At 52.4% G+C, this 26,366-nt stretch overlaps 1 protein-coding gene and 1 long non-coding RNA gene across 2 annotated transcripts; both read left to right on the top strand.

Moving 5' to 3' along the window:
- Positions 1–20,771: 20,771 nt before the first annotated feature.
- LOC117185178 (uncharacterized) lies at positions 20,772–21,514 on the top strand. Its single transcript, XR_004470753.1, has 2 exons — positions 20,772–21,114; positions 21,193–21,514. It is a non-coding gene; the product is annotated as an uncharacterized lncRNA (long non-coding RNA).
- A 239-nt stretch (positions 21,515–21,753) lies between these two features.
- Positions 21,754–22,457, top strand: LOC6899192 (uncharacterized). The gene is made up of 2 exons (XM_002136296.3): positions 21,754–22,204; positions 22,344–22,457. Exons 1-2 carry the CDS (start codon positions 21,890–21,892, stop codon positions 22,449–22,451), a joined length of 423 nt encoding a protein of 140 aa, XP_002136332.2. The 5' UTR covers positions 21,754–21,889; the 3' UTR covers positions 22,452–22,457.
- Positions 22,458–26,366: the final 3,909 nt, after the last annotated feature.

The raw sequence follows: 26,366 nt of genomic DNA, 5'->3' as shown, positions 1-26,366 counted from the left end.
ATTACCCGGCGAGCTGTGGCTCCCTCTATTGGCGTGACTCAACACTAAATGGCACTAGTGGAGACACGAACCGAAAAGCTCCGACCTCGAGCCAAAGCTTCGAACTCGAACTACGAGGAGCCTAGCGGCTCTCCCCGCGCAACGTTTGGGTATCAACCACAGCCACCACGATACTCCCACTAGGGGGCCGACCTCAATGTGCAGCCTTGGAACTGCACAACCCGTGGTACCGATCTTAAGGACTCAGCTCGATCCTCCCTTTTAGCCCCGACCGGCCTGGATAGGGAATCCACCCAGCCCGTGCGCCGCTTGCGCATTCAGCAGCTGCTGTCGCCTGGAGAACGCCAGTCCGGCGAACCTGTCGAGAGTCCGCATTCTCTCCTGAGAAGCCGTCACATCGGAGAAGGTCCAGTCGCCATCCGTGTACTGCACTCCAAGTCCATCGAGGTCTCGCAAGTCTGTATAGAGGGGACAAGCACATAGGAAGTGCTGCCAATCCTCGCGTTCTGCGCCGCATAGACATGCTGGCGTGTCGCTAAGGCTTCTTCCATGCAGAAATGCATTGAGCGATCCGTGGCCCGTCAGCAGGAACCCAGCGCGCAGCGTGAAGCCAAACCTTCGTTCGCTGTAGACGAAGCCTGCGTTCGGGATGAAGCGGTGCGTCACCCGTCCTGGGGAGTCACCATCATCCCATCTGCGTTGCCACTCGCACAACAGGTCTTCGTCTAGTCGCGCCATCTTCTGCTTCCAGCTAAGATTTGCCAAATCTTCGCCGTACAGCCAATCGCTCTCCTCCAGCGGGTAGTCACGCTTTAGTTTGAAGCTGATTGCCAGGCGTCTGGCAACCAGATCAAACGGGGGGGCTCCAGCTAGTACTTGCAGCGCTATGGTGGACACTGTTCGGCATACACCGGTAGGCATCCAATCAGGACGATCCTTTGGCACGCAAGCAGATGCCTCCTGGCAACCACTTGCGTCGTCGTCACGACAGACCAAACCGAGGCACCAAATAGTGCACAGGGCACCATGAGTCCGGCATATATTGTCCGCTTTGCGCGGGGACTGAGTCCCCAGTCGACCCGAAGTACGCGCGACAATTCCCCTACGACTCCGGTCAGCTTATCACGCAAGCCCGTGATGTGCGGGAGAAAACTCAACCGCTCGCCGACCGTGATGCCTAGGTACCGATACTTGCGCTTATATGGCAGGCTTGCTCCAGCAAACCGTACCACTGGCGGCCGTCTAAGTATGCCTTTGAGCAGCATGATCGCCGTCTTCCTAGTTGAAACGGCAACGCCGACTTCAACTCCCCAAGCGCCTACGATGGACATTAACTCACCTCCTTTTTGTTCGAGCTCCGAGCATTCCCTTCGATGAGGAGGAGCAAGTCGTCAGCATACGCGCTGAGCGCACCAAGGGGCTCTAAGCACTGGAGCAACACGTCCATTAAGATGTTCCATATAAATGGACCACTTATGGACCCCTGCGGGCAACCTCTTGTCAACGGAACAGTGGATACTCCATGCCTACTGACGATGCTCGCACTCCGGCCGGAGAAGAAACTTCGCCACAAGCTTGCTTCTCGGCATCCCAGCTCAAGGAGGCGGCGTAGTGCAGCATTCCACTCAACGTTGTCGAAGGCTCCCTTGAAATCCACGAAGACTCCGAGCACGTATTTCGACCGGCTGGCCGAAACAGTACTCACGACGTGTTTCCAAGCATCCTCCACACAACGTCCTTGGCGAAAGCCAAATTGCCATCTGCAGCCATCCGGAATGGTGTCCTTCAGACGATTCACCATGATGCCCTCAAGCACTTTGCCCAGCACTGGCAACAGACAGATACCCCGATATGAGGTAGGATCGGTCCGGTCCTTATCGGGTCCCTTCAGGAGTGGAACCACCCTGGGATGCTTCCATTCCGTTGGGAAATACCCTGTCTCCAGGCAGCGGGAATACATCGCTGTCATGTGCTGAGGGATGGCACGCCACAATGCCTTGCAAATGGCACCTGTGATGCCGTCCATGCCGGGAGAGCGTCTGCTCTTCAACCTGGCGACGCATGCATCAACCTCGAAAGCTTCGAGGGCCGGTGGAGCCTCGATCGGGATGGCAATGTGTGCATTCGTCTCCGCAACAGGAAAGAAGTTGCGAAGGAGCACACCCGCACAGTCGCGCCATGTTGCGACCAGCCTACCATCCGTTCGAAGGCATCCAATCTCCGTGCTCTTTTTGCGGCCTCGGCAAATCCTGTAGACGTGGATTTACGCCCCCATGGATCATCTCTGTTCTCTCCCACGAAGCGTCGCCAGTTGTCTTCCTTCGATCTCAGGATGAGCTTCTTGTACTGCGCTGAGGAGATCCTCAACGCGAGCACAAGTTCCTCTGCTGCGTCGGTCTCATGCCGACGAGCGTCCTGGAGCCTTCGCCTCAGTCTCCTGACCTCTCGGCGTTTGGAGTGTAGTTCGGCAGTCCACCAAACTACTTTTCTCGCGGCTCTCGGTGCGCTGCGTCCCAGCACTCTGTCGCACACACTGTGCACTACAGAGCGCAGTGCAGACACTTGGTTGTCCAACGGCGATTCGGCGATGTCTTCCGGTAATTCGGCAATCTCCCTTACCACTTCCTCCTCGAACAATCGCCAGCGCGCATTGGAAAGCTTCCATGACGGCACAGGAGCAATGGGCTCAACTGTGTCGTTCGGGTCAGTCGTCACCACAACATGGATCATGTTGTGATCGCTGGTGTCCCACTTCCCAATCGTATGTGGCCCACATAGTCGCAGCTTGGTTGACGATCGTCACATCGATATCGCTTTGGCCTCTACGGTTATCGAATGTAAACACCCGACTGGCTTCATTGAGCACGCCGGCTCTCATCTCGGTTATCCACTCAGACAGCAGCTCACCCCGTGCATAGTTAGCTTGCCCCCGATTGTGTCCGGAGAGCTTGCTAAACCACGCTGGGGATACTGCGTTCGCGTCGAGCCCAAAGATGACAGGAGTGCGGCTGCCCAGCAGCAGCACCGCATCTAAGTACCGCTGACAGCATGGAATGTGCTGCAGGGTACCCCTTGAAGCGGCAGTTGCGGCAGTCCACGGGGTTGGGACACCGTGCAACGTTGTGGCCGTTCTGTCCACACCGGTGGCACACGTTCTCCTTTAGGCGACATTGCGACACCTTGTGGTCGAAGCCTGCACATCTGTGGCAGGCGTATGTTCTGACCAAGGAGCGGCAGCGGCATCTAAACCACTTAATGTATACGCATTCGCGCAACGCCTCCTGTGCCTTTGCGTCGACCTCTAGCGTCACGTTGATCGTGGCGCCGTCGGTGACCGACCAGGGTTTACTGCCCAGGTGAACCGACTTTTTGAATTCCGCGGCAGTCATGGTCTCCTCCAGGTTCTTTGTGAAGAGCTCCTCCATGAACTCTTCCGGTGTTATGGACGTGTCCACGTCATACACCACGACCTGAGGCTTGGTCTCCGGCCTCTTCTTCACCTCCAATCCTGCTTCGGTAAACCTGCTGCTGGCCACTACCTTCCTCAGTTCGCTCACTGAAGGGGTGCGAATAATCGCTCCTCCGCTCTTCAGCTCGCGAACCTCGTGGACGCGGACTCCAAGAGTCGGCACCACGGTCTTCTTAACACGCTCCACTAGCTCCTTGCTGGTCTCCTCCGGGTTTTTGCTCTTTATTAGAGCAGACCAGGTATCCCTAGGCTTTGGGATCGGTGCAGCGACGGCGCTCGGTGCGGGCAGGCCTGGGAAGGCTGTCGCATACGCAGCGGTTGTGACGGCAGTGGTGCCCGTGTGGGCAGCAGCAGCGGGTCTCGGTGGAGGCGGCATCCTTGCCCTCTCCTCCAGGCGCACCTTTTCCCCAGCCAGGGCCATGACCAACTCGTCGTACCGGTTGGTCGCGACGAGGATTTCCATTGAGGCCTCGGGCGGCATCAGCCCCTTAAGGACAGCCTCGCTCACCGCCATCCTTATTGCAGACATTTCTGCGATGATGGCCGAGTAACCTGCCGCGACAATGGCAGTTGCCGGGCATGTGGCAGTGGTGGTGGCAGCGGTGGTGGCAGCGGTGGTGGCAGCGGTGGTGGCAGCGGTGGCGGCAGCGGTGGCGGCAGCGGTGGCGGCAGCGGTGGCGGCAGCGGTGGTGGCAGCGGCGGCAGAAGTACTGGCAGCGGTGGTGGCAGCGGCAGCGGCAGAGGTGGATGGAGCCTGCTCAAAGGGGAGCGACGTTGGCGGCGATCTCTCGGCTGGGATCGGCCGCTCTCCAGCTAGCCCAATCCCAAGCCCGATCTTTTTGGCTCCCTGTTTGGCGGCTGAGGACTTCGGCCGACCCCGCCTGCGGGCGGGAACGCTCGACGATGAGCTCGCCCCTACACTAGCCACGCTAGTGTCGCTGGCGTCGGCCTCCGTCTCTATTTCCATAGCCCGGCGGGTTGTGGCTACCTCTATTGGCGTGACTCAACTAATCGGCACTTAGTGGAGACTCGAACCAACGTCTCAGCGGAGACACGAACCGAACGCTTCGAACTCGAGCCAAAGCTTCGAACTCGAACGTGCTGTCGAACTATTCAGACTTGTTGTCGAACTATTCGCACTTGTTTACGAACTAGGGTTCCGCACGTGGTTGTTTTTAGCGTTTATTCTGCAAATATTAATTTGCAAATATCTGCTTTGTTCTTTCACCAAATTAACACCCGATTACACTCACGAACAGCGCGTGATCTCGCGGCAATTTTGATGTATTTTCCACTTGGAAAAATCACTTTTTACTTTATTCGAACGACGGTATAGCGGACCGCTTGAAAAACACGTCTGCTTCGAGTGGCAGTCAAAAAGCAACTCGAGTAGATAGGGACAGAATGAATCTGATCTCTCAGCTTTATTTTACGTGGTGGTTCCTCAGGGAGGGATTTCCACCACGGCGTCTAATGTTTATTTGCAGCTTAGCCTCGATTAGTGTGATATATATACATATATCACGCCATCACGCACCACCGCTACTTACGCAGGAACCTGGTACAATGCGCCAGTTAGCGCCCCTAAAAAGAAGCTATAGCTATGTACATAGCGACTCTTCTGGTACCAATTGAAAGTATCCTGGTCGGGCATACAATCCCCCTTGGTGAGGGGCGAGGTGTATCTAACACGTCTTCCGATCTATGGGTCTCGACACCCGGTTGAGAGCGCAACTCCACGAGGAGCCTAGCGGCTCTCCCCGCGTAACGTTTGAGTATCAACCACAGCCACCACGATACTCCCACTAGGGGGCCGACCTCAATGTGCAGCCTTGGAACTGCACAACCCGTGGTACCGATCTTAAGGACTCAGCTCGATCCTCCCTTTTAGCCCCGACCGGCCTGGATAGGGAATCCACCCAGCCCGTGCGCCGCTTGCGCATTCAGCAGCTGCTGTCGCCTGGAGAACGCCAGTCCGGCGAACCTGTCGAGAGTCCGCATTCTCTCCTGAGAAGCCGTCACATCGGAGAAGGTCCAGTCGCCATCCGTGTACTGCACTCCAAGTCCATCGAGGTTTCGCAAGTCTGTATAGAGGGGACAAGCACATAGGAAGTGCTGTCACCCGTCCTGGGAAGTCACCATCATCCCATCTGCGTTGCCACTCGCACAACAGGTCTTCGTCTAGTCGCGCCATCTTCTGCTTCCAGCTAAGATTTGCCAAATCTTCGCCGTACAGCCAATCGCTCTCCTCCAGCGGGTAGTCACGCTTTAGTTTGAAGCTGATTGCCAGGCGTCTGGCAACCAGATCAAACGGGGGGGCTCCAGCTAGTACTTGCAGCGCTATGGTGGACACTGTTCGGCATACCGGTAGGCATCCAATCAGGACGATCCTTTGGCACGCAAGCAGATGCCTCCTGGCAACCACTTGCGTCGTCGTCACGACAGACCAAACCGAGGCACCAAATAGTGCACAGGGCACCATGAGTCCGGCATATATTGTCCGCTTTGCGCGGGGACTGAGTCCCCAGTCGACCCGCAGTACGCGCGACAATGCCCTACGACTCCGGTCAGCTTATCACGCAAGCCCGTGATGTGCGGGAGAAAACTCAACCGCTCGCCGACCGTGATGCCTAGATACCGATACTGGCGGCCGTCTAAGTATGCCTTTGAGCAGCATGATCGCCGTCTTGCTAGTTGAAACGGCAACGCCGACTTCAACTCCCCAAGCGCCTACGATGGACATTAACTCACCTCCTTTTTGTTCGAGCTCTGATCGGGCATTCCCTTCGATGAGGAGGAGCAAGTCGTCAGCATACGCGCTGAGCGCACCAAGGGGCTCTAAGCACTGGAGCAACACGTCCATTAAGATGTTCCGTATAAATGGACCACTTATGGACCCCTGCGGGCAACCTCTTGTCAACGGAACAGTGGATACTCCATGCCTACTGACGATGCTCGCACTCCGGCCGGAGAAGAAACTTCGCCACAAGCTTGCTTCTCGGCATCCCAGCTCAAGGAGGCGGCGTAGTGCAGCATTCCACTCAACGTTGTCGAAGGCTCCCTTGAAATCCACGAAGACTCCGAGCACGTATTTCGACCGGCTGGCCGAAACAGTACTCACGTGTTTCCAAGCATCCTCCACACAACGTCCTTGGCGAAAGCCAAATTGCCATCTGCAGCCATCCGGAATGGTGTCCTTCAGACGATGCATGATGCCCTCAAGCACTTTGCCCAGCACTGGCAACAGACAGATACCCCGATATGAGGTAGGATCGGTCCGGTCCTTATCGGGTCCCTTCAGGAGTGGAACCACCCTGGGATGCTTCCATTCCGTTGGGAAATACCCTGTCTCCAGGCAGCGGGAATACATCGCTGTCATGTGCTGAGGGATGGCACGCCACAATGCCTTGCAAATGGCACCTGTGATGCCGTCCATGCCGGCGACCTGGCGACGCATGCATTAACCTCGAAAGCTTCGAGGGCCGGTGGAGCCTCGATCGGGATGGCAATGTGTGCATTCGTCTCCGCAACAGGAAAGAAGTTGCGAAGGAGCACACCCGCACAGTCGCGCCATGTTGCGACCAGCCTACCATCCGTTCGAAGGCATCCAATCTCCGTGCTCTTTTTGCGGCCTCGGCAAATCCTGTAGACGTGGATTTACGCCCCCATGGATCATCTCTGTTCTCTCCCACGAAGCGTCGCCAGTTGTCTTCCTTCGATCTCAGGATGAGCTTCTTGTACTGCGCTGAGGAGATCCTCAACGCGAGCACAAGTTCCTCTGCTGCGTCGGTCTCATGCCGACGAGCGTCCTGGAGCCTTCGCCTCAGTCTCCTGACCTCTCGGCGTTTGGAGTGTAGTTCGGCAGTCCACCAAACTACTTTTCTCGCGGCTCTCGGTGCGCTGCGTCCCAGCACTCTGTCGCACACACTGTGCACTACAGAGCGCAGTGCAGACACTTGGTTGTCCAACGGCGATTCGGCGATGTCTTCCGGTAATTCGGCAATCTCCCTTACCACTTCCTCCTCGAACAATCGCCAGCTCGCATTGGAAAGCTTCCATGACGGCACAGGAGCAATGGGCTCAACTGTGTCGTTCGGGTCAGTCGTCACCACAACATGGATCATGTTGTGATCGCTGGTGTCCCATTCCTTCACTTCCCAATCGTATGTGGCCCACATAGTCGCAGCTTGGTTGACGATCGTCACATCGATATCGCTTTGGCCTCTACGGTTATCGAATGTAAACACCCGACTGGCTTCATTGAGCACGCCGGCTAAGGGTCTCCATTGGCATGCAGATGGCGTCCGGTTCGTCGACGATGATAGCAGCTTTTCCTCGGCGGTCCTGGAAAACTCGCATTCCAGAAGGAAGGCCGGTAATCCGCCCTGCTCCATCGACGTACGGCTCCTGGACCAGTGCGAACTGACGGCCAGAGCTGCGCATGATGGCTCCGAGTTCCATCACAGCCGCTCGGCCACGGCCACAATTAGCTTGGATGAAGCTAAACATTAATGTCTAGCTTGCACCCTCGCCAGTACCGCTCCGTAGATCGGGCACGCCGCTGACAGCATGGAATGTGCTGCAGGGTACCCCTTGAAGCGGCAGTTGCGGCAGTCCACGGGGTTGGGACACCGTGCAACGTTGTGGCCGTTCTGTCCACACCGGTGGCACACGTTCTCCTTTAGGCGACATTGCGACACCTTGTGGTCGAAGCCTGCACATCTGTGGCAGGCGTATGTTCTGACCAAGGAGCGGCAGCGGCATCTAAACCACTTAATGTATACGCATTCGCGCAACGCCTCCTGTGCCTTTGCGTCGACCTCTAGCGTCACGTTGATCGTGGCGCCGTCGGTGACCGACCAGGGTTTACTGCCCAGGTGAACCGACTTTTTGAATTCCGCGGCAGTCATGGTCTCCTCCAGGTTCTTTGTGAAGAGCTCCTCCATGAACTCTTCCGGTGTTATGGACGTGTCCACGTCATACACCACGACCTGAGGCTTGGTCTCCGGCCTCTTCTTCACCTCCAATCCTGCTTCGGTAAACCTGCTGCTGGCCACTACCTTCCTCAGTTCGCTCACTGAAGGGGTGCGAATAATCGCTCCTCCGCTCTTCAGCTCGCGAACCTCGTGGACGCGGACTCCAAGAGTCGGCACCACGGTCTTCTTAACACGCTCCACTAGCTCCTTGCTGGTCTCCTCCGGGTTTTTGCTCTTTATTAGAGCAGACCAGGTATCCCTAGGCTTTGGGATCAGTGCAGCGACGGCGCTCGGTGCGGGCAGGCCTGGGAAGGCTGTCGCATACGCAGCGGTTGTGACGGCAGTGGTACCCGTGTGGGCAGCAGCAGCGGGTCTCGGTGGAGGCGGCATCCTTGCCCTCTCCTCCAGGCGCACCTTTTCCCCAGCCAGGGCCATGACCAACTCGTCGTACCGGTTGGTCGCGACGAGGATTTCCATTGAGGCCTCGGGCGGCATCAGCCCCTTAAGGACAGCCTCGCTCACCGCCATCCTTATTGCAGACATTTCTGCGATGATGGCCGAGTAACCTGCCGCGACAATGGCAGTTGCCGGGCATGTGGCAGCGGTGGTGGCAGCGGTGGTGGCAGCGGTGGTGGCAGCGGTGGTGGCAGCGGTGGCGGCAGCGGTGGCAGAAGTACTGGCAGCGGTGGTGGCAGCGGCAGCGGCAGAGGTGGATGGAGCCTGCTCAAAGGGGAGCGACGTTGGCGGCGATCTCTCGGCTGGGATCGGTCGCTCTCCAGCTAGCCCAATCCCAAGCCCGATCTTTTTGGCTCCCTGTTTGGCGGCTGAGGACTTCGGCCGACCCCGCCTGCGGGCGGGAACGCTCGACGATGAGCTCGCCCCTACACTAGCCACGCTAGTGTCGCTGGCGTCGGCCTCCGTCTCTATTTCCATAGCCCGGCGGGTTGTGACTACCTCTATTGGCGTGACTCAACTAATCGGCACTTAGTGGAGACTCGAACCAACGCCTCAGCGGAGACACGAACCGAACGCTTCGAACTCGAGCCAAAGCTTCGAACCAAAGCTTCGAACTCGAACGTGCTGTCGAACTATTCCGACTTGTTGTCGAACTATTCGCACTTGTTTACGAACTAGGGTTCCGCACGTGGTTGTTTTTAGCGTTTATTCTGCAAATATTAATTTGCAAATATCTGCTTTGTTCTTTCAACAAATTAACACCCGATTACACTCACGAACAGCGCGTGATCTCGCGGCAATTTTGATGTATTTTCCACTTGGAAAAATCACTTTTTACTTTATTCGAACGACGGTATAGCGGACCGCTTGAAAAACACGTCTGCTTCGAGTGGCAGTCAAAAAGCAACTCGAGTAGATAGGGACAGAATGAATCTGATCTCTCAGCTTTATTTTACGTGGTGGTTCCTCAGGGAGGGATTTCCACCACGGCGTCTAATGTTTATTTGCAGCTTAGCCTCGATTAGTGTGATATATATACATATATCACGCCATCACGCACCACCGCTACTTACGCAGGAACCTGGTACAATGCGCCAGTTAGCGCCCCTAAAAAGAAGCTATAGCTATGTACATAGCGACTCTTCTGGTACCAATTGAAAGTATCCTGGTCGGGCATACAATCCCCCTTGGTGAGGGGCGAGGTGTATCTAACACGTCTTCCGATCTATGGGTCTCGACACCCGGTTGAGAGCGCAACTCCACGAGGAGCCTAGCGGCTCTCCCCGCGTAACGTTTGGGTATCAACCACAGCCACCACGATACTCCCACTAGGGGGCCGACCTCAATGTGCAGCCTTGGAACTGCACAACCCGTGGTACCGATCTTAAGTACTCAGCTCGATCCTCCCTTTTAGCCCCGACCGGCCTGGATAGGGAATCCACCCAGCCCGTGCGCCGCTTGCGCATTCAGCAGCTGCTGTCGCCTGGAGAACGCCAGTCCGGCGAACCTGTCGAGAGTCCGCATTCTCTCCTGAGAAGCCGTCACATCGGAGAAGGTCCAGTCGCCATCCGTGTACTGCACTCCAAGTCCATCGAGGTTTCGCAAGTCTGTATAGAGGGGACAAGCACATAGGAAGTGCTGCCAATCCTCGCGTTCTGCGCCGCATAGACATGCTGGCGTGTCGCTAAGGCTTCTTCCATGCAGAAATGCATTGAGCGATCCGTGGCCCGTCAGCAGGAACCCAGCGCGCAGCGTGAAGCCAAACCTTCGTTCGCTGTAGACGAAGCCTGCGTTCGGGATGAAGCGGTGCGTCACCCGTCCTGGGAAGTCACCATCATCCCATCTGCGTTGCCACTCGCACAACAGGTCTTCGTCTAGTCGCGCCATCTTCTGCTTCCAGCTAAGATTTGCCAAATCTTCGCCGTACAGCCAATCGCTCTCCTCCAGCGGGTAGTCACGCTTTAGTTTGAAGCTGATTGCCAGGCGTCTGGCAACCAGATCAAACGGGGGGGCTCCAGCTAGTACTTGCAGCGCTATGGTGGACACTGTTCGGCATACCGGTAGGCATCCAATCAGGACGATCCTTTGGCACGCAAGCAGATGCCTCCTGGCAACCACTTGCGTCGTCGTCACGACAGACCAAACCGAGGCACCAAATAGTGCACAGGGATGCTTCCATTCCGTTGGGAAATACCCTGTCTCCAGGCAGCGGGAATACATCGCTGTCATGTGCTGAGGGATGGCACGCCACAATGCCTTGCAAATGGCACCTGTGATGCCGTCCATGCCGGCGACCTGGCGACGCATGCATCAACCTCGAAAGCTTCGAGGGCCGGTGGAGCCTCGATCGGGATGGCAATGTGTGCATTCGTCTCCGCAACAGGAAAGAAGTTGCGAAGGAGCACACCCGCACAGTCGCGCCATGTTGCGACCAGCCTACCATCCGTTCGAAGGCATCCAATCTCCGTGCTCTTTTTGCGGCCTCGGCAAATCCTGTAGACGTGGATTTACGCCCCCATGGATCATCTCTGTTCTCTCCCACGAAGCGTCGCCAGTTGTCTTCCTTCGATCTCAGGATGAGCTTCTTGTACTGCGCTGAGGAGATCCTCAACGCGAGCACAAGTTCCTCTGCTGCGTCGGTCTCATGCCGACGAGCGTCCTGGAGCCTTCGCCTCAGTCTCCTGACCTCTCGGCGTTTGGAGTGTAGTTCGGCAGTCCACCAAACTACTTTTCTCGCGGCTCTCGGTGCGCTGCGTCCCAGCACTCTGTCGCACACACTGTGCACTACAGAGCGCAGTGCAGACACTTGGTTGTCCAACGGCGATTCGGCGATGTCTTCCGGTAATTCGGCAATCTCCCTTACCACTTCCTCCTCGAACAATCGCCAGCGCGCATTGGAAAGCTTCCATGACGGCACAGGAACAATAGGCTCAACTGTGTCGTTCGGGTCAGTCGTCACCACAACATGGATCATGTTGTGATCGCTGGTGTCCCATTCCTTCACTTCCCAATCGTATGTGGCCCACATAGTCGCAGCTTGGTTGACGATCGTCACATCGATATCGCTTTGGCCTCTACGGTTATCGAATGTAAACACCCGACTGGCTTCATTGAGCACGCCGGCTAAGGGTCTCCATTGGCATGCAGATGGCGTCCGGTTCGTCGACGATGATAGCAGCTTTTCCTCGGCGGTCCTGGAAAACTCGCATTCCAGAAGGAAGGCCGGTAATCCGCCCTGCTCCATCGACGTACGGCTCCTGGACCAGTGCGAACTGACGGCCAGAGCTGCGCATGATGGCTCCGAGTTCCATCACAGCCGCTCGGCCACGGCCACAATTAGCTTGGATGAAGCTAAACATTAATGTCTAGCTTGCACCCTCGCCAGTACCGCTCCGTAGATCGGGCACGCCGCTGACAGCATGGAATGTGCTGCAGGGTACCCCTTGAAGCGGCAGTTGCGGCAGTCCACGGGGTTGGGACACCGTGCAACGTTGTGGCCGTTCTGTCCACACCGGTGGCACACGTTCTCCTTTAGGCGACATTGCGACACCTTGTGGTCGAAGCCTGCACATCTGTGGCAGGCGTATGTTCTGACCAAGGAGCGGCAGCGGCATCTAAACCACTTAATGTATACGCATTCGCGCAACGCCTCCTGTGCCTTTGCGTCGACCTCTAGCGTCACGTTGATCGTGGCGCCGTCGGTGACCGACCAGGGTTTACTGCCCAGGTGAACCGACTTTTTGAATTCCGCGGCAGTCATGGTCTCCTCCAGGTTCTTTGTGAAGAGCTCCTCCATGAACTCTTCCGGTGTTATGGACGTGTCCACGTCATACACCACGACCTGAGGCTTGGTCTCCGGCCTCTTCTTCACCTCCAATCCTGCTTCGGTAAACCTGCTGCTGGCCACTACCTTCCTCAGTTCGCTCACTGAAGGGGTGGGAATAATCGCTCCTCCGCTCTTCAGCTCGCGAACCTCGTGGACGCGGACTCCAAGAGTCGGCACCACGGTCTTCTTAACACGCTCCACTAGCTCCTTGCTGGTCTCCTCCGGGTTTTTGCTCTTTATTAGAGCAGACCAGGTATCCCTAGGCTTTGGGATCGGTGCAGCGACGGCGCTCGGTGCGGGCAGGCCTGGGAAGGCTGTCGCATACGCAGCGGTTGTGACGGCAGTGGTACCCGTGTGGGCAGCAGCAGCGGGTCTCGGTGGAGGCGGCATCCTTGCCCTCTCCTCCAGGCGCACCTTTTCCCCAGCCAGGGCCATGACCAACTCGTCGTACCGGTTGGTCGCGACGAGGATTTCCATTGAGGCCTCGGGCGGCATCAGCCCCTTAAGGACAGCCTCGCTCACCGCCATCCTTATTGCAGACATTTCTGCGATGATGGCCGAGTAACCTGCCGCGACAATGGCAGTTGCCGGGCATGTGGCAGCGGTGGTGGCAGCGGTGGTGGCAGCGGTGGTGGCAGCGGTGGCGGCAGCGGTGGTGGCAGCGGCGGCAGAAGTACTGGCAGCGGTGGTGGCAGCGGCAGCGGCAGAGGTGGATGGAGCCTGCTCAAAGGGGAGCGACGTTGGCGGCGATCTCTCGGCTGGGATCGGCCGCTCTCCAGCTAGCCCAATCCCAAGCCCAAACTTTTTGGCTCCCTGTTTGGCGGCTGAGGACTTCGGCCGACCCCGCCTGCGGGCGGGAACGCTCGACGATGAGCTCGCCCCTACACTAGCCACGCTAGTGTCGCTGGCGTCGGCCTCCGTCTCTATTTCCATAGCCCGGCGGGTTGTGACTACCTCTATTGGCGTGACTCAACTAATCGGCACTTAGTGGAGACTCGAACCAACGTCTCAGCGGAGACACGAACCGAACGCTTCGAACTCGAGCCAAAGCTTCGAACTCGAACGTGCTGTCGAACTATTCCGACTTGTTGTCGAACTATTCGCACTTGTTTACGAACTAGGGTTCCGCACGTGGTTGTTTTTAGCGTTTACTCTGCAAATATTAATTTGCAAATATCTGCTTTGTTATTTCACCAAATTAACACCCGATTACACTCAAGAAAAGCGCGTGATCTCGCGGCAATTTTGATGTATTTTCCACTTGGAAAAATCACTTTTTACTTTATTCGAACGACGGTATAGCGGACCGCTTGAAAAATCTCTCAGCTTTATTTTACGTGGTGGTTCCTCAGGGAGGGATTTCCACCACGGCGTCTAATGTTTATTTGCAGCTTAGCCTCGATTAGTGTGATATATATACATATATCACGCCATCACGCACCACCGCTACTTACGCAGGAACCTGGTACAATACGCCAGTTAGCGCCCCTAAAAAGAAGCTATAGCTATGTACATAGCGACTCTTCTGGTACCAATTGAAAGTATCCTGGTCGGGCATACAATCCCCCTTGGTGAGGGGCGAGGTGTATCTAACACGTCTTCCGATCTATGGGTCTCGACACCCGGTTGAGAGCGCAACTCCACGAGGAGCCTAGCGGCTCTCCCCGCGTAACGTTTGGGTATCAACCACAGCCACCACGATACTCCCACTAGGGGGCCGACCTCAATGTGCAGCCTTGGAACTGCACAACCCGTGGTACCGATCTTAAGTACTCAGCTCGATCCTCCCTTTTAGCCCCGACCGGCCTGGATAGGGAATCCACCTAGCCCGTGCGCCGCTTGCGCATTCAGCAGCTGCTGTCGCCTGGAGAACGCCAGTCCGGCGAACCTGTCGAGAGTCCGCATTCTCTCCTGAGAAGCCGTCACATCGGAGAAGGTCCAGTCGCCATCCGTGTACTGCACTCCAAGTCCATCGAGGTTTCGCAAGTCTGTATAGAGGGGACAAGCACATAGGAAGTGCTGCCAATCCTCGCGTTCTGCGCCGCATAGACATGCTGGCGTGTCGCTAAGGCTTCTTCCATGCAGAAATGCATTGAGCGATCCGTGGCCCGTCAGCAGGAACCCAGCGCGCAGCGTGAAGCCAAACCTTCGTTCGCTGTAGACGAAGCCTGCGTTCGGGATGAAGCGGTGCGTCACCCGTCCTGGGAAATCACCATCATCCCATCTGCGTTGCCACTCGCACAACAGGTCTTCGTCTAGTCGCGCCATCTTCTGCTTCCAGCTAAGATTTGCCAAATCTTCGCCGTACAGCCAATCGCTCTCCTCCAGCGGGTAGTCACGCTTTAGTTTGAAGCTGATTGCCAGGCGTCTGGCAACCAGATCAAACGGGGGGGCTCCAGCTAGTACTTGCAGCGCTATGGTGGACACTGTTCGGCATACCGGTAGGCATCCAATCAGGACGATCCTTTGGCACGCAAGCAGATGCCTCCTGGCAACCACTTGCGTCGTCGTCACGACAGACCAAACCGAGGCACCAAATAGTGCACAGGGATGCTTCCATTCCGTTGGGAAATACCCTGTCTCCAGGCAGCGGGAATACATCGCTGTCATGTGCTGAGGGATGGCACGCCACAATGCCTTGCAAATGGCACCTGTGATGCCGTCCATGCCGGCGACCTGGCGACGCATGCATCAACCTCGAAAGCTTCGAGGGCCGGTGGAGCCTCGATCGGGATGGCAATGTGTGCATTCGTCTCCGCAACAGGAAAGAAGTTGCGAAGGAGCACACCCGCACAGTCGCGCCATGTTGCGACCAGCCTACCATCCGTTCGAAGGCATCCAATCTCCGTGCTCTTTTTGCGGCCTCGGCAAATCCTGTAGACGTGGATTTACGCCCCCATGGATCATCTCTGTTCTCTCCCACGAAGCGTCGCCAGTTGTCTTCCTTCGATCTCAGGATGAGCTTCTTGTACTGCGCTGAGGAGATCCTCAACGCGAGCACAAGTTCCTCTGCTGCGTCGGTCTCATGCCGACGAGCGTCCTGGAGCCTTCGCCTCAGTCTCCTGACCTCTCGGCGTTTGGAGTGTAGTTCGGCAGTCCACCAAACTACTTTTCTCGCGGCTCTCGGTGCGCTGCGTCCCAGCACTCTGTCGCACACACTGTGCACTACAGAGCGCAGTGCAGACACTTGGTTGTCCAACGGCGATTCGGCGATGTCTTCCGGTAATTCGGCAATCTCCCTTACCACTTCCTCCTCGAACAATCGCCAGCGCGCATTGGAAAGCTTCCATGACGGCACAGGAGCAATGGGCTCAACTGTGTCGTTCGGGTCAGTCGTCACCACAACATGGATCATGTTGTGATCGCTGGTGTCCCATTCCTTCACTTCCCAATCGTATGTGGCCCACATAGTCGCAGCTTGGTTGACGATTGTCACATCGATATCGCTTTGGCCTCTACGGTTATCGAATGTAAACACCCGACTGGCTTCATTGAGCACGCCGGCTCTCATCTCGGTTATCCACTCAGACAGCAGCTCACCCCGTGCATAGTTAGCTTGCCCCCGATTGTGTTCGGAGAGCTTGCTAAACCACGCTGGGGATACTGCGTTCGCGTCGAGCCCAAAGATGACAGGAGTGCGGCTGCCCAGCAGCAGCACTGCATCTAAGTACCTGAGGTACGGCGCCAAGTCGGTGTCGAATTGGCAGTACACGGAGCATAGGAAGATTGAGCCGAATCTTCCCGTAACTCTGACGCATACTCCAAAATCCGTGGTAAGGGTCTCCATTGGCATGCAGATGGCGTCCGGTTCGTCGACGATGATAGCAGCTTTTCCTCGGCGGTCCCTGAAAACTCGCATTCCAGAAGGAAGGCCGGTAATCCGCCCTGCTCCATCGACGTACGGCTCCTGGACCAGTGCGAACTGACGGCCAGAGCTGCGCATGATGGCTCCGAGTTCCATCACAGCCGCTCGGCCACGGCCACCATTAGCTTGGATGAAGCTAAACATTAATGTCTAGCTTGCACCCTCGCCAGTACCGCTCCGTAGATCGGGCACGCCGCTGACAGCATGGAATGTGCTGCAGGGTACCCCTTGAAGCGGCAGTTGCGGCAGTCCACGGGGTTGGGACACCGTGCAACGTTGTGGCCGTTCTGTCCACACCGGTGGCACACGTTCTCCATCAGGCGACATTGCGACACCTTGTGGTCGAAGCCTGCACATCTGTGGCAGGCGTATGTTCTGACCAAGGAGCGGCAGCGGCATCTAAACCACTTAATGTATACGCATTCGTGCAACGCCTCCTGTGCCTCTGCGTCGACCTCGTGGCGCCGTCGGTGACCGACCAGGGTTTACTGCCTAGGTGAACCGACTTTTTAAACTCCGCGGCAGTCATGGTCTCCTCCAGGTTCTTTGTGAAGAGCTCCTCCATGAACTCTTCAGGTGTTATGGACGTGTCCACGTCATACACCACGACCTGAGGCTTGGTCTCCGGCCTCTTCTTGACCTCCAATCCTGCTTCGGTGAACTTGCTGCTGGCCACTCCCTTACTCAGTTCGCTCACTGAAGGGGTGCGAATAATCGCTCATCCGCTCTTCAGTTCGCGAACCTCGTGGACGCGGACTCCAAGAGTCGGCACCACGGTCTTCTTTACTCGCTCCACAAGCTCCTTGCTGGTCTCCTCCGGGTTCTTGCTCTTTATTTGAGCAGACCAGGTATCCCTAGGCTTTGGGATCGGTGCAGCGACGGCGCTCGGTGCGGGCAGGCCTGGGAAGGCTGTCGCATACGCAGCGGTTGTGACGTCAGTGGTGCCCGTGTGGGCAGCAGCGGGTCTCGGTGGAGGCGGCATCCTTGCCCTCTCCTCCAGGCGCAACTTTTCTCCAGCCAGGGCCATGACCAACTCGTCGTACCGGTTGGTAGCGACGAGGATTTCCATGGAAGCCTATGGCGGAATCAGCCCCTTCAGCACAGCCTGGTTCACCGCCATCCTTATCGCAGACATTTCCGCGATGATGGCCGAGCAGCCTGCCGCGACAATGCCAGTTGCCGGACATGTGGCAGCGGCAGCGGTGGTGGCAGCGATGGTGGCAGCGGCGGCAGAGGTACGGGCAGCGGTGGTGGCAGCGGCAGCGGCAGAGGTGCATGGAGTCTCCTCCAAGGGGAGCGATGTTGGCGGCGATCTCTTGGCTGGGATCGGCCGCTCTCCGGTTAGCCCAATCCCAAGCCCGATCTTCTTGGCTCCCTTTTTGGCGGCTGAGGACTTCGGCCGACCCCGCCTGCGGGTGGGAACGCTCGGAGACGAGCTCGCCCCTACACTAGCCAGGCTAGTGTCGCTGGCGTCGGCCTCCGTGTCTACTTCCATTGTCTATGTGGCTCCCTCTATCGGCGTAACTCTACACTAAACGGCACTAGTGGAGACGCGAACCACAAGCTCCAACCTTGAGGCAAAGCTTCGAACCGAAGCTGCAAACGCGAACTTGTCGTCCAACAAAGCGCACTTGTTGTCGAGCTATCTGCACCTGTTGTCGAACTAATGTCCGCACAGGGCTGTTTCTTGAGTTATTTTAGCAAAAAACTAATTTGCCAATAACTCCACCAAATTGGCACCAAATCGACTCGCAATTTCACTTGATAACTGCGCGTAATCTCGCGGCAAATTTATGTTCACTTTCCACTCGGAAAAATGACTTCTTTCTACACTGAAAAGACGGCACAGCGGAACGCTTGAAAACCACGTCTGCTTTTGAGTAGATAGGGACAGAATGAATCTGATCTCTCAGCTTTATTTTACGTGGTGGTTCCTCAGGGAGGGATTTCCACCACGGCGTCTAATGTTTATTTGCAGCTTAGCCTCGATTAGTGTGATATATATACATATATCACGCCATCACGCACCACCGCTACTTACGCAGGAACCTGGTACAATGCGCCAGTTAGCGCCCCTAAAAAGAAGCTATAGCTATGTACATAGCGACTCTTCTGGTACCAATTGAAAGTATCCTGGTCGGGCATACCATCCCCCTTGGTGAGGGGCGAGGTGTATCTAACACGTCTTCCGATCTATGGGTCTCGACACCCGGTTGAGAGCGCAACTCCACGAGGAGCCTAGCGGCTCTCCCCGCGTAACGTTTGGGTATCAACCACAGCCACCACGATACTCCCACTAGGGGGCCGACCTCAATGTGCAGCCTTGGAACTGCACAACCCGTGGTACCGATCTTAAGCACTCAGCTCGATCCTCCCTTTTAGCCCCGACCGGCCTGGATAGGGAATCCACCCAGCCCGTGCACCGCTAGCACGTTCAGCTGTTGCTGTCGCCTGGAGAACGTCAGTCCGACGAACCTGTCGAGCATCCGCATTCTCTCCTGAGTAGCCGTCACTTCGGAGAAGGTCCATTCGCCATCCGTGTGCTGCACTCCAAGTCTATCGAGGTCTCGCAAGTCTGCATAGAGGTAGTGAAATTGCATTGCTTGCTTGGGGTGTCATGAGTGCCGTAATAACCCATTCAAAAATTGATGAAATGGCGATAAGATTGCCCTTGCTGTCATACATCTTCCTTCCTGTAAATGTAGACCATACGTGTTCGCTACCCAATAGTATGTCAATTGGTGCGTTTGTGCAGAAGTGTGTGTCAGCCAATTGAAGATCACTAAACACATCGAGTGCCGATGCATCAATGTTTTGATTCCCATTGATGAAGTGATTCTGCGAAGTACATGGGCGTTTACAGTCAAATAATCCTCAGAAATTCGGGACTTGATGTGAAGTGTGCTGGATCCCCTTGTGGTGTCGGCTTTTACTGAAGATATTCCCGAAACAAGGATACGTGATTGTGAACGTGCCAATCCAAGAGCGTGAATGCAACGTTCCGATATATACGAGAGTTCTGAGCCAGTATCCAATAAGAGGCGACATGTTATGTAGTCCCCATTTGCGTTTTTAACATAAACCATGGCCGTGGTGCAGATTGTGCAGTGCCTTGCGCACATACAATCGATGGTGAGCCCTCTGCTTGGGCAATGTGACTTGAAGTCACCGAAGTGTTATAATGCGCGTTTGAATTGCTCTGATTATCCCCTTTTGTTTGCGCAAAGGTCCCGATAATACCCGATGTAGTATCTGGTAAATGGAGTAGTGAATGGTGATGACCTTTGCATTGTTTACATGTGTATTTTGATTTACACTTGTTGCTCAAATGACCAGGCTTCATACAGTTATAGCATAGATTTGTATCTTTTAGAAAAGAGCGCCTTTGCAAACCTGTCATTTCCAAAAATTGTGGACAGCCATACAGAATGTGTTCTGTCGAATGGCATTTGGTGCAGTTGCTGCCTTCAACTGCCACCATCGAGTGTGTGATTCTTTTTGATTTGTCCCCGTGAGTTACTGTTTTCCCTTCAGACGAAGGCTCCCCTTTGCTTTGTTCCAATTCCTCGCAACGAGCATCCAAGAACTTGAAGAAGTCGTCGAGAGTGGGTGAGTCTTTATTCAAACTGCGTTCAATCCACCTGCGCCTCGTGTCGGCATCAAGTTTTTCCAGTGCTAGATATATAATCCAACAGTCGCGTCCCGTTTGATTTACGGAAAATCGCCGCATCAATTTTAGTAGTTGTGGGCAACCTCATAAATTGTTCCAAAAACGAGTTTACGATATGCCTCGGCCGATTGTACCTTTCCTTGAGACGCTCCCATGCAGTGTTGTAAGCAGTGTCCGTGATCGCCAAATGTCGTACCAAATTGGCAGCCTCATCGATGAGTAGTGTTTTCAAATGATGAAACTTCTGTGTGTTCGTCAAATGCTGGCCACTCTGTGTAGCTGCCAGCGAACCGTTTGATTTGAATTTTTGGCAGTTCGCTCTGTATTGGTGTGACCGCACCAACTGCAGAATTTGAATTTACCGCGCCTCTAAACTCGACGCTCTCGCTCTCTCCAGCAGCACGCGTTCAAATAGCTATTGTTGCTGTTTTAGCAGGCTGAGTACTGCGTCGTTGTTTAGATGAAGCTCTTTGCTGCCATCCCCCACGTGTTCGAGAAGGGCAATGGAATCTCCAAGTTGTGAGAACTCTTTCCAAGCCGATTGGAGCAGTTCCATCCGTGAGGTGACCTGCGCCGTTGTAGTTGGTTCCTCCCGTTCAGCCCAAGCCAATGCGCGTGTGATAATTGCCCTTGAGTCTGCCACGGGCTTTTACCAATGCCTTTAATTGTTCCATTGTAAACAATTTTCAATTAACACCAAAGCACACAAAACTGTTCAAGAATCCGGCTCGAAGGACCAAAGAATGTTCGCAAATAATATGCTCGACGGATTTGATTCTAGTGGACTGTATTTATTTTGTTCTTGTCCAGTTCGATGTCTATTTGGTACTGAAAAATGCCGTCGCAGCGTCGGTAAGAATATGTGTGTATACAAATTTTCGTCTCTTCCATTCTCTTCTTGTTCTCTTTTGCCGATGGTTCTTCGCTTAGCGATGGACTTGTTATACGTTCCTCAACAGAAAGTAAGAGGGAGGAGAGAGAATATAAATGAGCGAAGGGTCGATTTTAGAGGATTTTACATGGGTGAGAAAGAGGATTGAGATCGAAGTTAGTTTACATTATCACCGATAGGTGATAGGTGTGGCAGGCCGGATCGCAGCCCCTCAGCAACACTGATCTTAGAGTCGTTCGCTGGTGTGGCAGCACCGGCGACTCTGCCAAGCGGTCTGGCATCTTGATATCTGACTTCGACGCTAAGCACAATGAATGTAGTTTAAATAATAATTAATAAAGATCCACAATAAGAACTCAAGCGTACATTGGCCAATGCGCTAAAGTGGTGACCCCCACGTTAAAAAACAACCGCAAATGCAAGAACAGCAACAAACATGGCGAACACGGAGGCCACACTAAATGAGTTAAGAGAGAAACTGCATATGCTTTAAGTAGCAGCCGCACAGCTAACAGCTTCAAACTCTCAACATTTAGCTCAGATCATCATTCCAAAATTCAATAAATTCAATCCGCAGCTTTGGTTCGCGCAACTGGAGCGTCTTCTTAACTTGAACAATGTGGTGCGCGACGATCACAAATTTGACCTGGTGTCAATACAACTGGAGGGAGACTGGCCGTTCGTGCAATTGAAGATCTCCTTACTCGCCCACCGCCTGTCAACAAGTACGACGCAATGAGGCGTCGGCTGCTCGAAACTTTCGGCGAGTCAGAGGATTCAAAAATGAGACGGCTGCTCCGGGGTGGAGACATGACTGGGAAGCCATCTGAAATCTTGCTTCACTTGCGTCGCTTGTCACCCGCTAGTGGATGCGACCTCACCGAGTTGCCTTCGTCGATTCGTCCGCTCATTTCGGTTTGGGAGGAGAATGATCTGGACAAGCTGGCAAAGATTGTCAACAAGATGATCGAAAATAATGCCATCGACTTCATGTGTGTTATGTCGACTCAACCCAATTCCGCTGACCATATTCAGCAGACCGTCGATGCGGTAAGTAGCAAAAGTCCGAATTTGAAAGACGTTGCTGCTGCTTTGCACCGTCTTTCACAGAAGGTTGATAAGCTACAACACAACATCCCCAAAAAGCCCAAGGAGAAAAGACAAAACTGAATATTTGTAACTTTTCTAGGGGGAGTACTGTGGCAGCCCGGATCGCAGCCCCTCAGCAACACTGATCTTAGAGTCGTTCGCTGATGTGGCAACACCGGCGACTCTGCCAAGCGGCCTGGCATCTTGATATCTGACTTCGAATGAATGAAGTTTAAATAATAATTAATAAAGGTCCATAATAAGAACTCAAGCGTACATTGGCCAATGCGCTAAAAAGGATAAGGGACGGCCGTATATTTACTATAAGTAGCATTAATTAATTTTTATGTCTTCGTATTATAATTTTATTCTTTGTGTGCTCCTGTATATATGTATCTCCCTTAATTATGTGTTCTCTTACCATTCAACCCTCTATACGGACATCTAGAAACCCAGTCATCCCTTTGTGTACCTAACACTGTCCCATAGCAAAGTGCCTATATAATAACTACTCACAGCTAACAGCTAGTAATCTTTCAACAACGATGGATGACCTCGAAAACATTTTTATCGATTCCCAACCGGAATCAACCATAAATCTGGACTCTCAGCCGAGCTCCGTAGACCTGTCCTTGATTTTTGGGATTAAGACCCAAACCTATCTCGAGAGCAACTTCACCTGGTTAAGTGACATTAAATGGGATGATGACGACGATGACCCAAGGAATGCAACGCCTAATAATGATAATCCATCATACATTTTCCCGGATGCTGTAACGTGCAACGAGTCCTGTTCGAAAACGGGCGTTACGATTTGAGAGAGCTGGGCACGCTAATAATTATCCGGCTCTAGCCCGTCGGCTTTGGGGGTGGAGTTGTTGCTCCCTCAGATCAACCCAGACTCGAGGCTTCAATTACCAATAATATTGCCAGAATTTAGCGTGCTGCGACTTGTGCTAGAACGGTAGATTTGACGAGAAGAAGATACGAAGCTAAAGAGGATAGAGAACAGGAAGAGAGAGGGAAGCGAAAGGAAATAAGGATAAAGAGGAAAGGGAAGTGAGAACCAAGGAAAACGGAGAGACATCGGTGTATATGTCCGCAGATGTTATGCGGAGTCTGAACCCACCCTGCCTTTGGTCATCCTCACGGAATAGCCGTTCTTCGATGACCCCTTTTGACCTTTTACGAAAACGCGCGAGCTAGCATTGAGTCCATTTTGTTCTTTTATCTAAACTCCAACATTATTTCCTTAAAACAAAAATTAAATCCGATATGGCAACATAGTAAATGATCTTAATAACTACTAAAAATAGGTGATTCGTAATGGTTGGGTATATGAGGATATTTCGTAATGTAATGAGTATATATATAATAACACTGTAATTCGAGTTAAATTCTAATTAAATTCATAAATTTCGCTTTTCGCTTAACATGGGAAAATAATTGAATACTTTAAGTCAGTTACTTTCGCTTTTCGCACAAATGTGGATAAATCATTAAATCTTTTAACTTTGGAATGAGTCGAAAATCAAAGAGGCGGTCTGGCTGACAAAACGTGATATCCTATGCGGAGTTCAGTCGATGACCGGATGCAGATGGCATCTCTAATTAGCCAACGATCAGATCGCTCAAGGCAAAGCCTCAATAGGTAGAGGTCAGAGGTTTCAAATTCGCGAGGTTGGGCATTTCAACTTTTGGAAGGTATGCTACTCACTCACTGTTCAATTTCCAACGACGAAAGATCGATCTTCCGGCGTAGGCTGAAAACAAGCGTTAATTCGGAAAGGTGGTTTACAGTACGGGGACTCAATCTCTTGCTACAACTCAGAATTCCTAACTTCGACCTACTCCTTGTATGTGGAGCCACAAAACTTTTGGGGGAATTTTCTCCCTGACAATTCAATCCGAACTTAACTGACAACAATAGCTTGTGAATATTTATAAAGATTGCTTAAGCATGATATGAGTTTAACGAATGTGTAACGAAAATGAATTAAACTAGCGATGTCTTAACAATACTTATAACTGCAAATTCTGAACACATTTCCCGAACTCCCAGTGGGAACTTGAACGTTAATGAGGTTGGCTTATAATTATTCTTCATAAATATACAAATTTTGTGAGATTTTTATACTTTAAACCTTAGGATGGTAATAGACGAGCCTAGCATCCGCTGAACCCTATGATTTGGTGAACTGTGCTCCCTGAAGCTGCTGGAAGAGGAATCCTGGACAGAGTCAGGGCGAAGAGGACAGCCGAAGGCGGAGAATTCTGCCTCTGTTTGGCCGACGATGGGGCAACCAGGAAGACGATGGCCGCAGGTGGCTTTATCACTGTAGCATGGTCTGCGTTCGTCAACCAAGAAAACGAAGGCCGCAGGTGGCTTTATCACTGTAGCATGGTCTGCGTTCGGCAACCAAGAAAACGAAGGCCGCAGGTGGCTTTATCACTGTCGCATGGTCTGCGTTCGGCAACCAATAGAACGATGGCCGCAGGTGGCTTTAGCACTGCAGCATCCCTGATGTGCTCTTGATTCTTCTTCACGCGCCTTGGCGCGCGCTGCTGTTTAACATAAGTAACATTGATAAAATGATGATTTTGATTTTGAATAACTAAAGTTGTGGATTTTTAAGGTGTGTTTTCTCAGTTCATTGCGGGAACTAAAAGATGTTTTTAAATAACACAACTCGCAATGAAATGTCCTCATTTCGAAGTGAAAGTGAACTAACCTATCTTATATAGGAAGTGATCAGCATATGAACAAAAATTCTATGCATTTTGTTCTGTTTATATAATTTTTTCATGTTGATGGTTATATAAGACCGAAAATGTAAATATAATATTTGAACCAATATACAGCAGTGTATCCATAATTCATCCCTTATTACTCAACAACCAATCAGACTTAAGACATCTGGCCATTACAGCTTTAAAACCATTTACTTATTATCACTCAACTACCAATCTGCTCAGATCACATTTGTATAAAATTGAATTAATGAGAGTATGAAAGAGCATGCAATCTTTTTAATAATTAAGTATAAAATCTTTAGTAGTTTGAATAGTTTCTATTACTATAATGGTATGTAAGAATATTTAAATCTCTATATAGAAAATGATAAGCACTTAATCAAATATATACCTAGGCTTTCCTAGAATTACTTAACGAGACAAAGCCGGCGGTTGGATACACCAAGGTTGAGGACATGTGCATAGGATTTGAGTACAAGATCAATGGATGTAAAATCAAAAAAACATCATTTGGAAATAAAGTAGTCCTTTATTTAACTGATAAGGACAACGAACCGCTTTGGATATTTTTACCTAAAAGTTATGTAACCAAATTTTCCACAAAAACACTCTTTAAGATGTTGAAGGAGCATGGAATCACATCTTATATATAAAGGAAAAGATATGAATAGATATAGCACTGCCCATTTCCAATTTATATGTATGTATTATATGTATAAGATTAAATAAAGATTTCCCATTATATACATATATGTAAGAGAAGAAGAGACAACTATACATGTAAAGACAAAAATAAAGAAAAAGGTTAAGAATATATGTACATATGTAAAAAAGAGATGGCTAGATATAGTACTTATCATTTCCAATACATGGGTAAAGAAAAATATAAGGGAAAGACGTGGATATAAAGAGTCCTGCTCTTTGAATCATTATCAGTAATAGATTAAAGAAGTCAGCTGCAAGATGCATGCCAAACAAATAAAAATTTTTTTAATGCAATTCGAGGAGATGATCTTTGAGGAGCACGTACAAATTCTTGAAAATTTGATGAGCATTTTGGAGGATCTGGAGGAAAAGGAGCTTCAGTACTCCAAGTTTGGCTTTCATTATAAGCTATGCCCCTGGAGTGATGACGATGCAACGGACGGACCTGACACATGCCTGTGTCATACCCTACCAAATAAGAAAGCAGAAGCTATAGACCTAATGTTAAAGTACTATAACTTAAATAAAAGAATGTATCAAAAAATCAGCTCAACCAGCTCAAAAAATCAATAAACATCTTAAATGTCTCTGAAATAATATTGTGTTTTATTTTAAACGAATTTTCTTAAACATTTGTATTATTAACTTATTATATTATTATTAT

Source organism: Drosophila pseudoobscura, chromosome X, assembly GCF_009870125.1.
Source record: "Drosophila pseudoobscura strain MV-25-SWS-2005 chromosome X, UCI_Dpse_MV25, whole genome shotgun sequence".
Lineage (NCBI taxonomy): Eukaryota > Metazoa > Arthropoda > Insecta > Diptera > Drosophilidae > Drosophila > Drosophila pseudoobscura.
Note: the sequence above shows the minus strand (reverse complement) of the source record. Positions and strands in the feature narration are given on the sequence as shown.

Excerpts from the sequence above, each read along its gene's own strand:
- LOC6899192 (XM_002136296.3), top strand. The coding sequence starts at position 21,890 with ATGAGGCGTCGGCTGCTCGAAACTTTCGGCGAGTCAGAGGATTCAAAA. Across the intron at positions 22,205-22,343 it reads TTCAGCAGACCGTCGATGCG|GGGGAGTACTGTGGCAGCCC; the intron begins GTAAGTAGCAAA and ends TAACTTTTCTAG.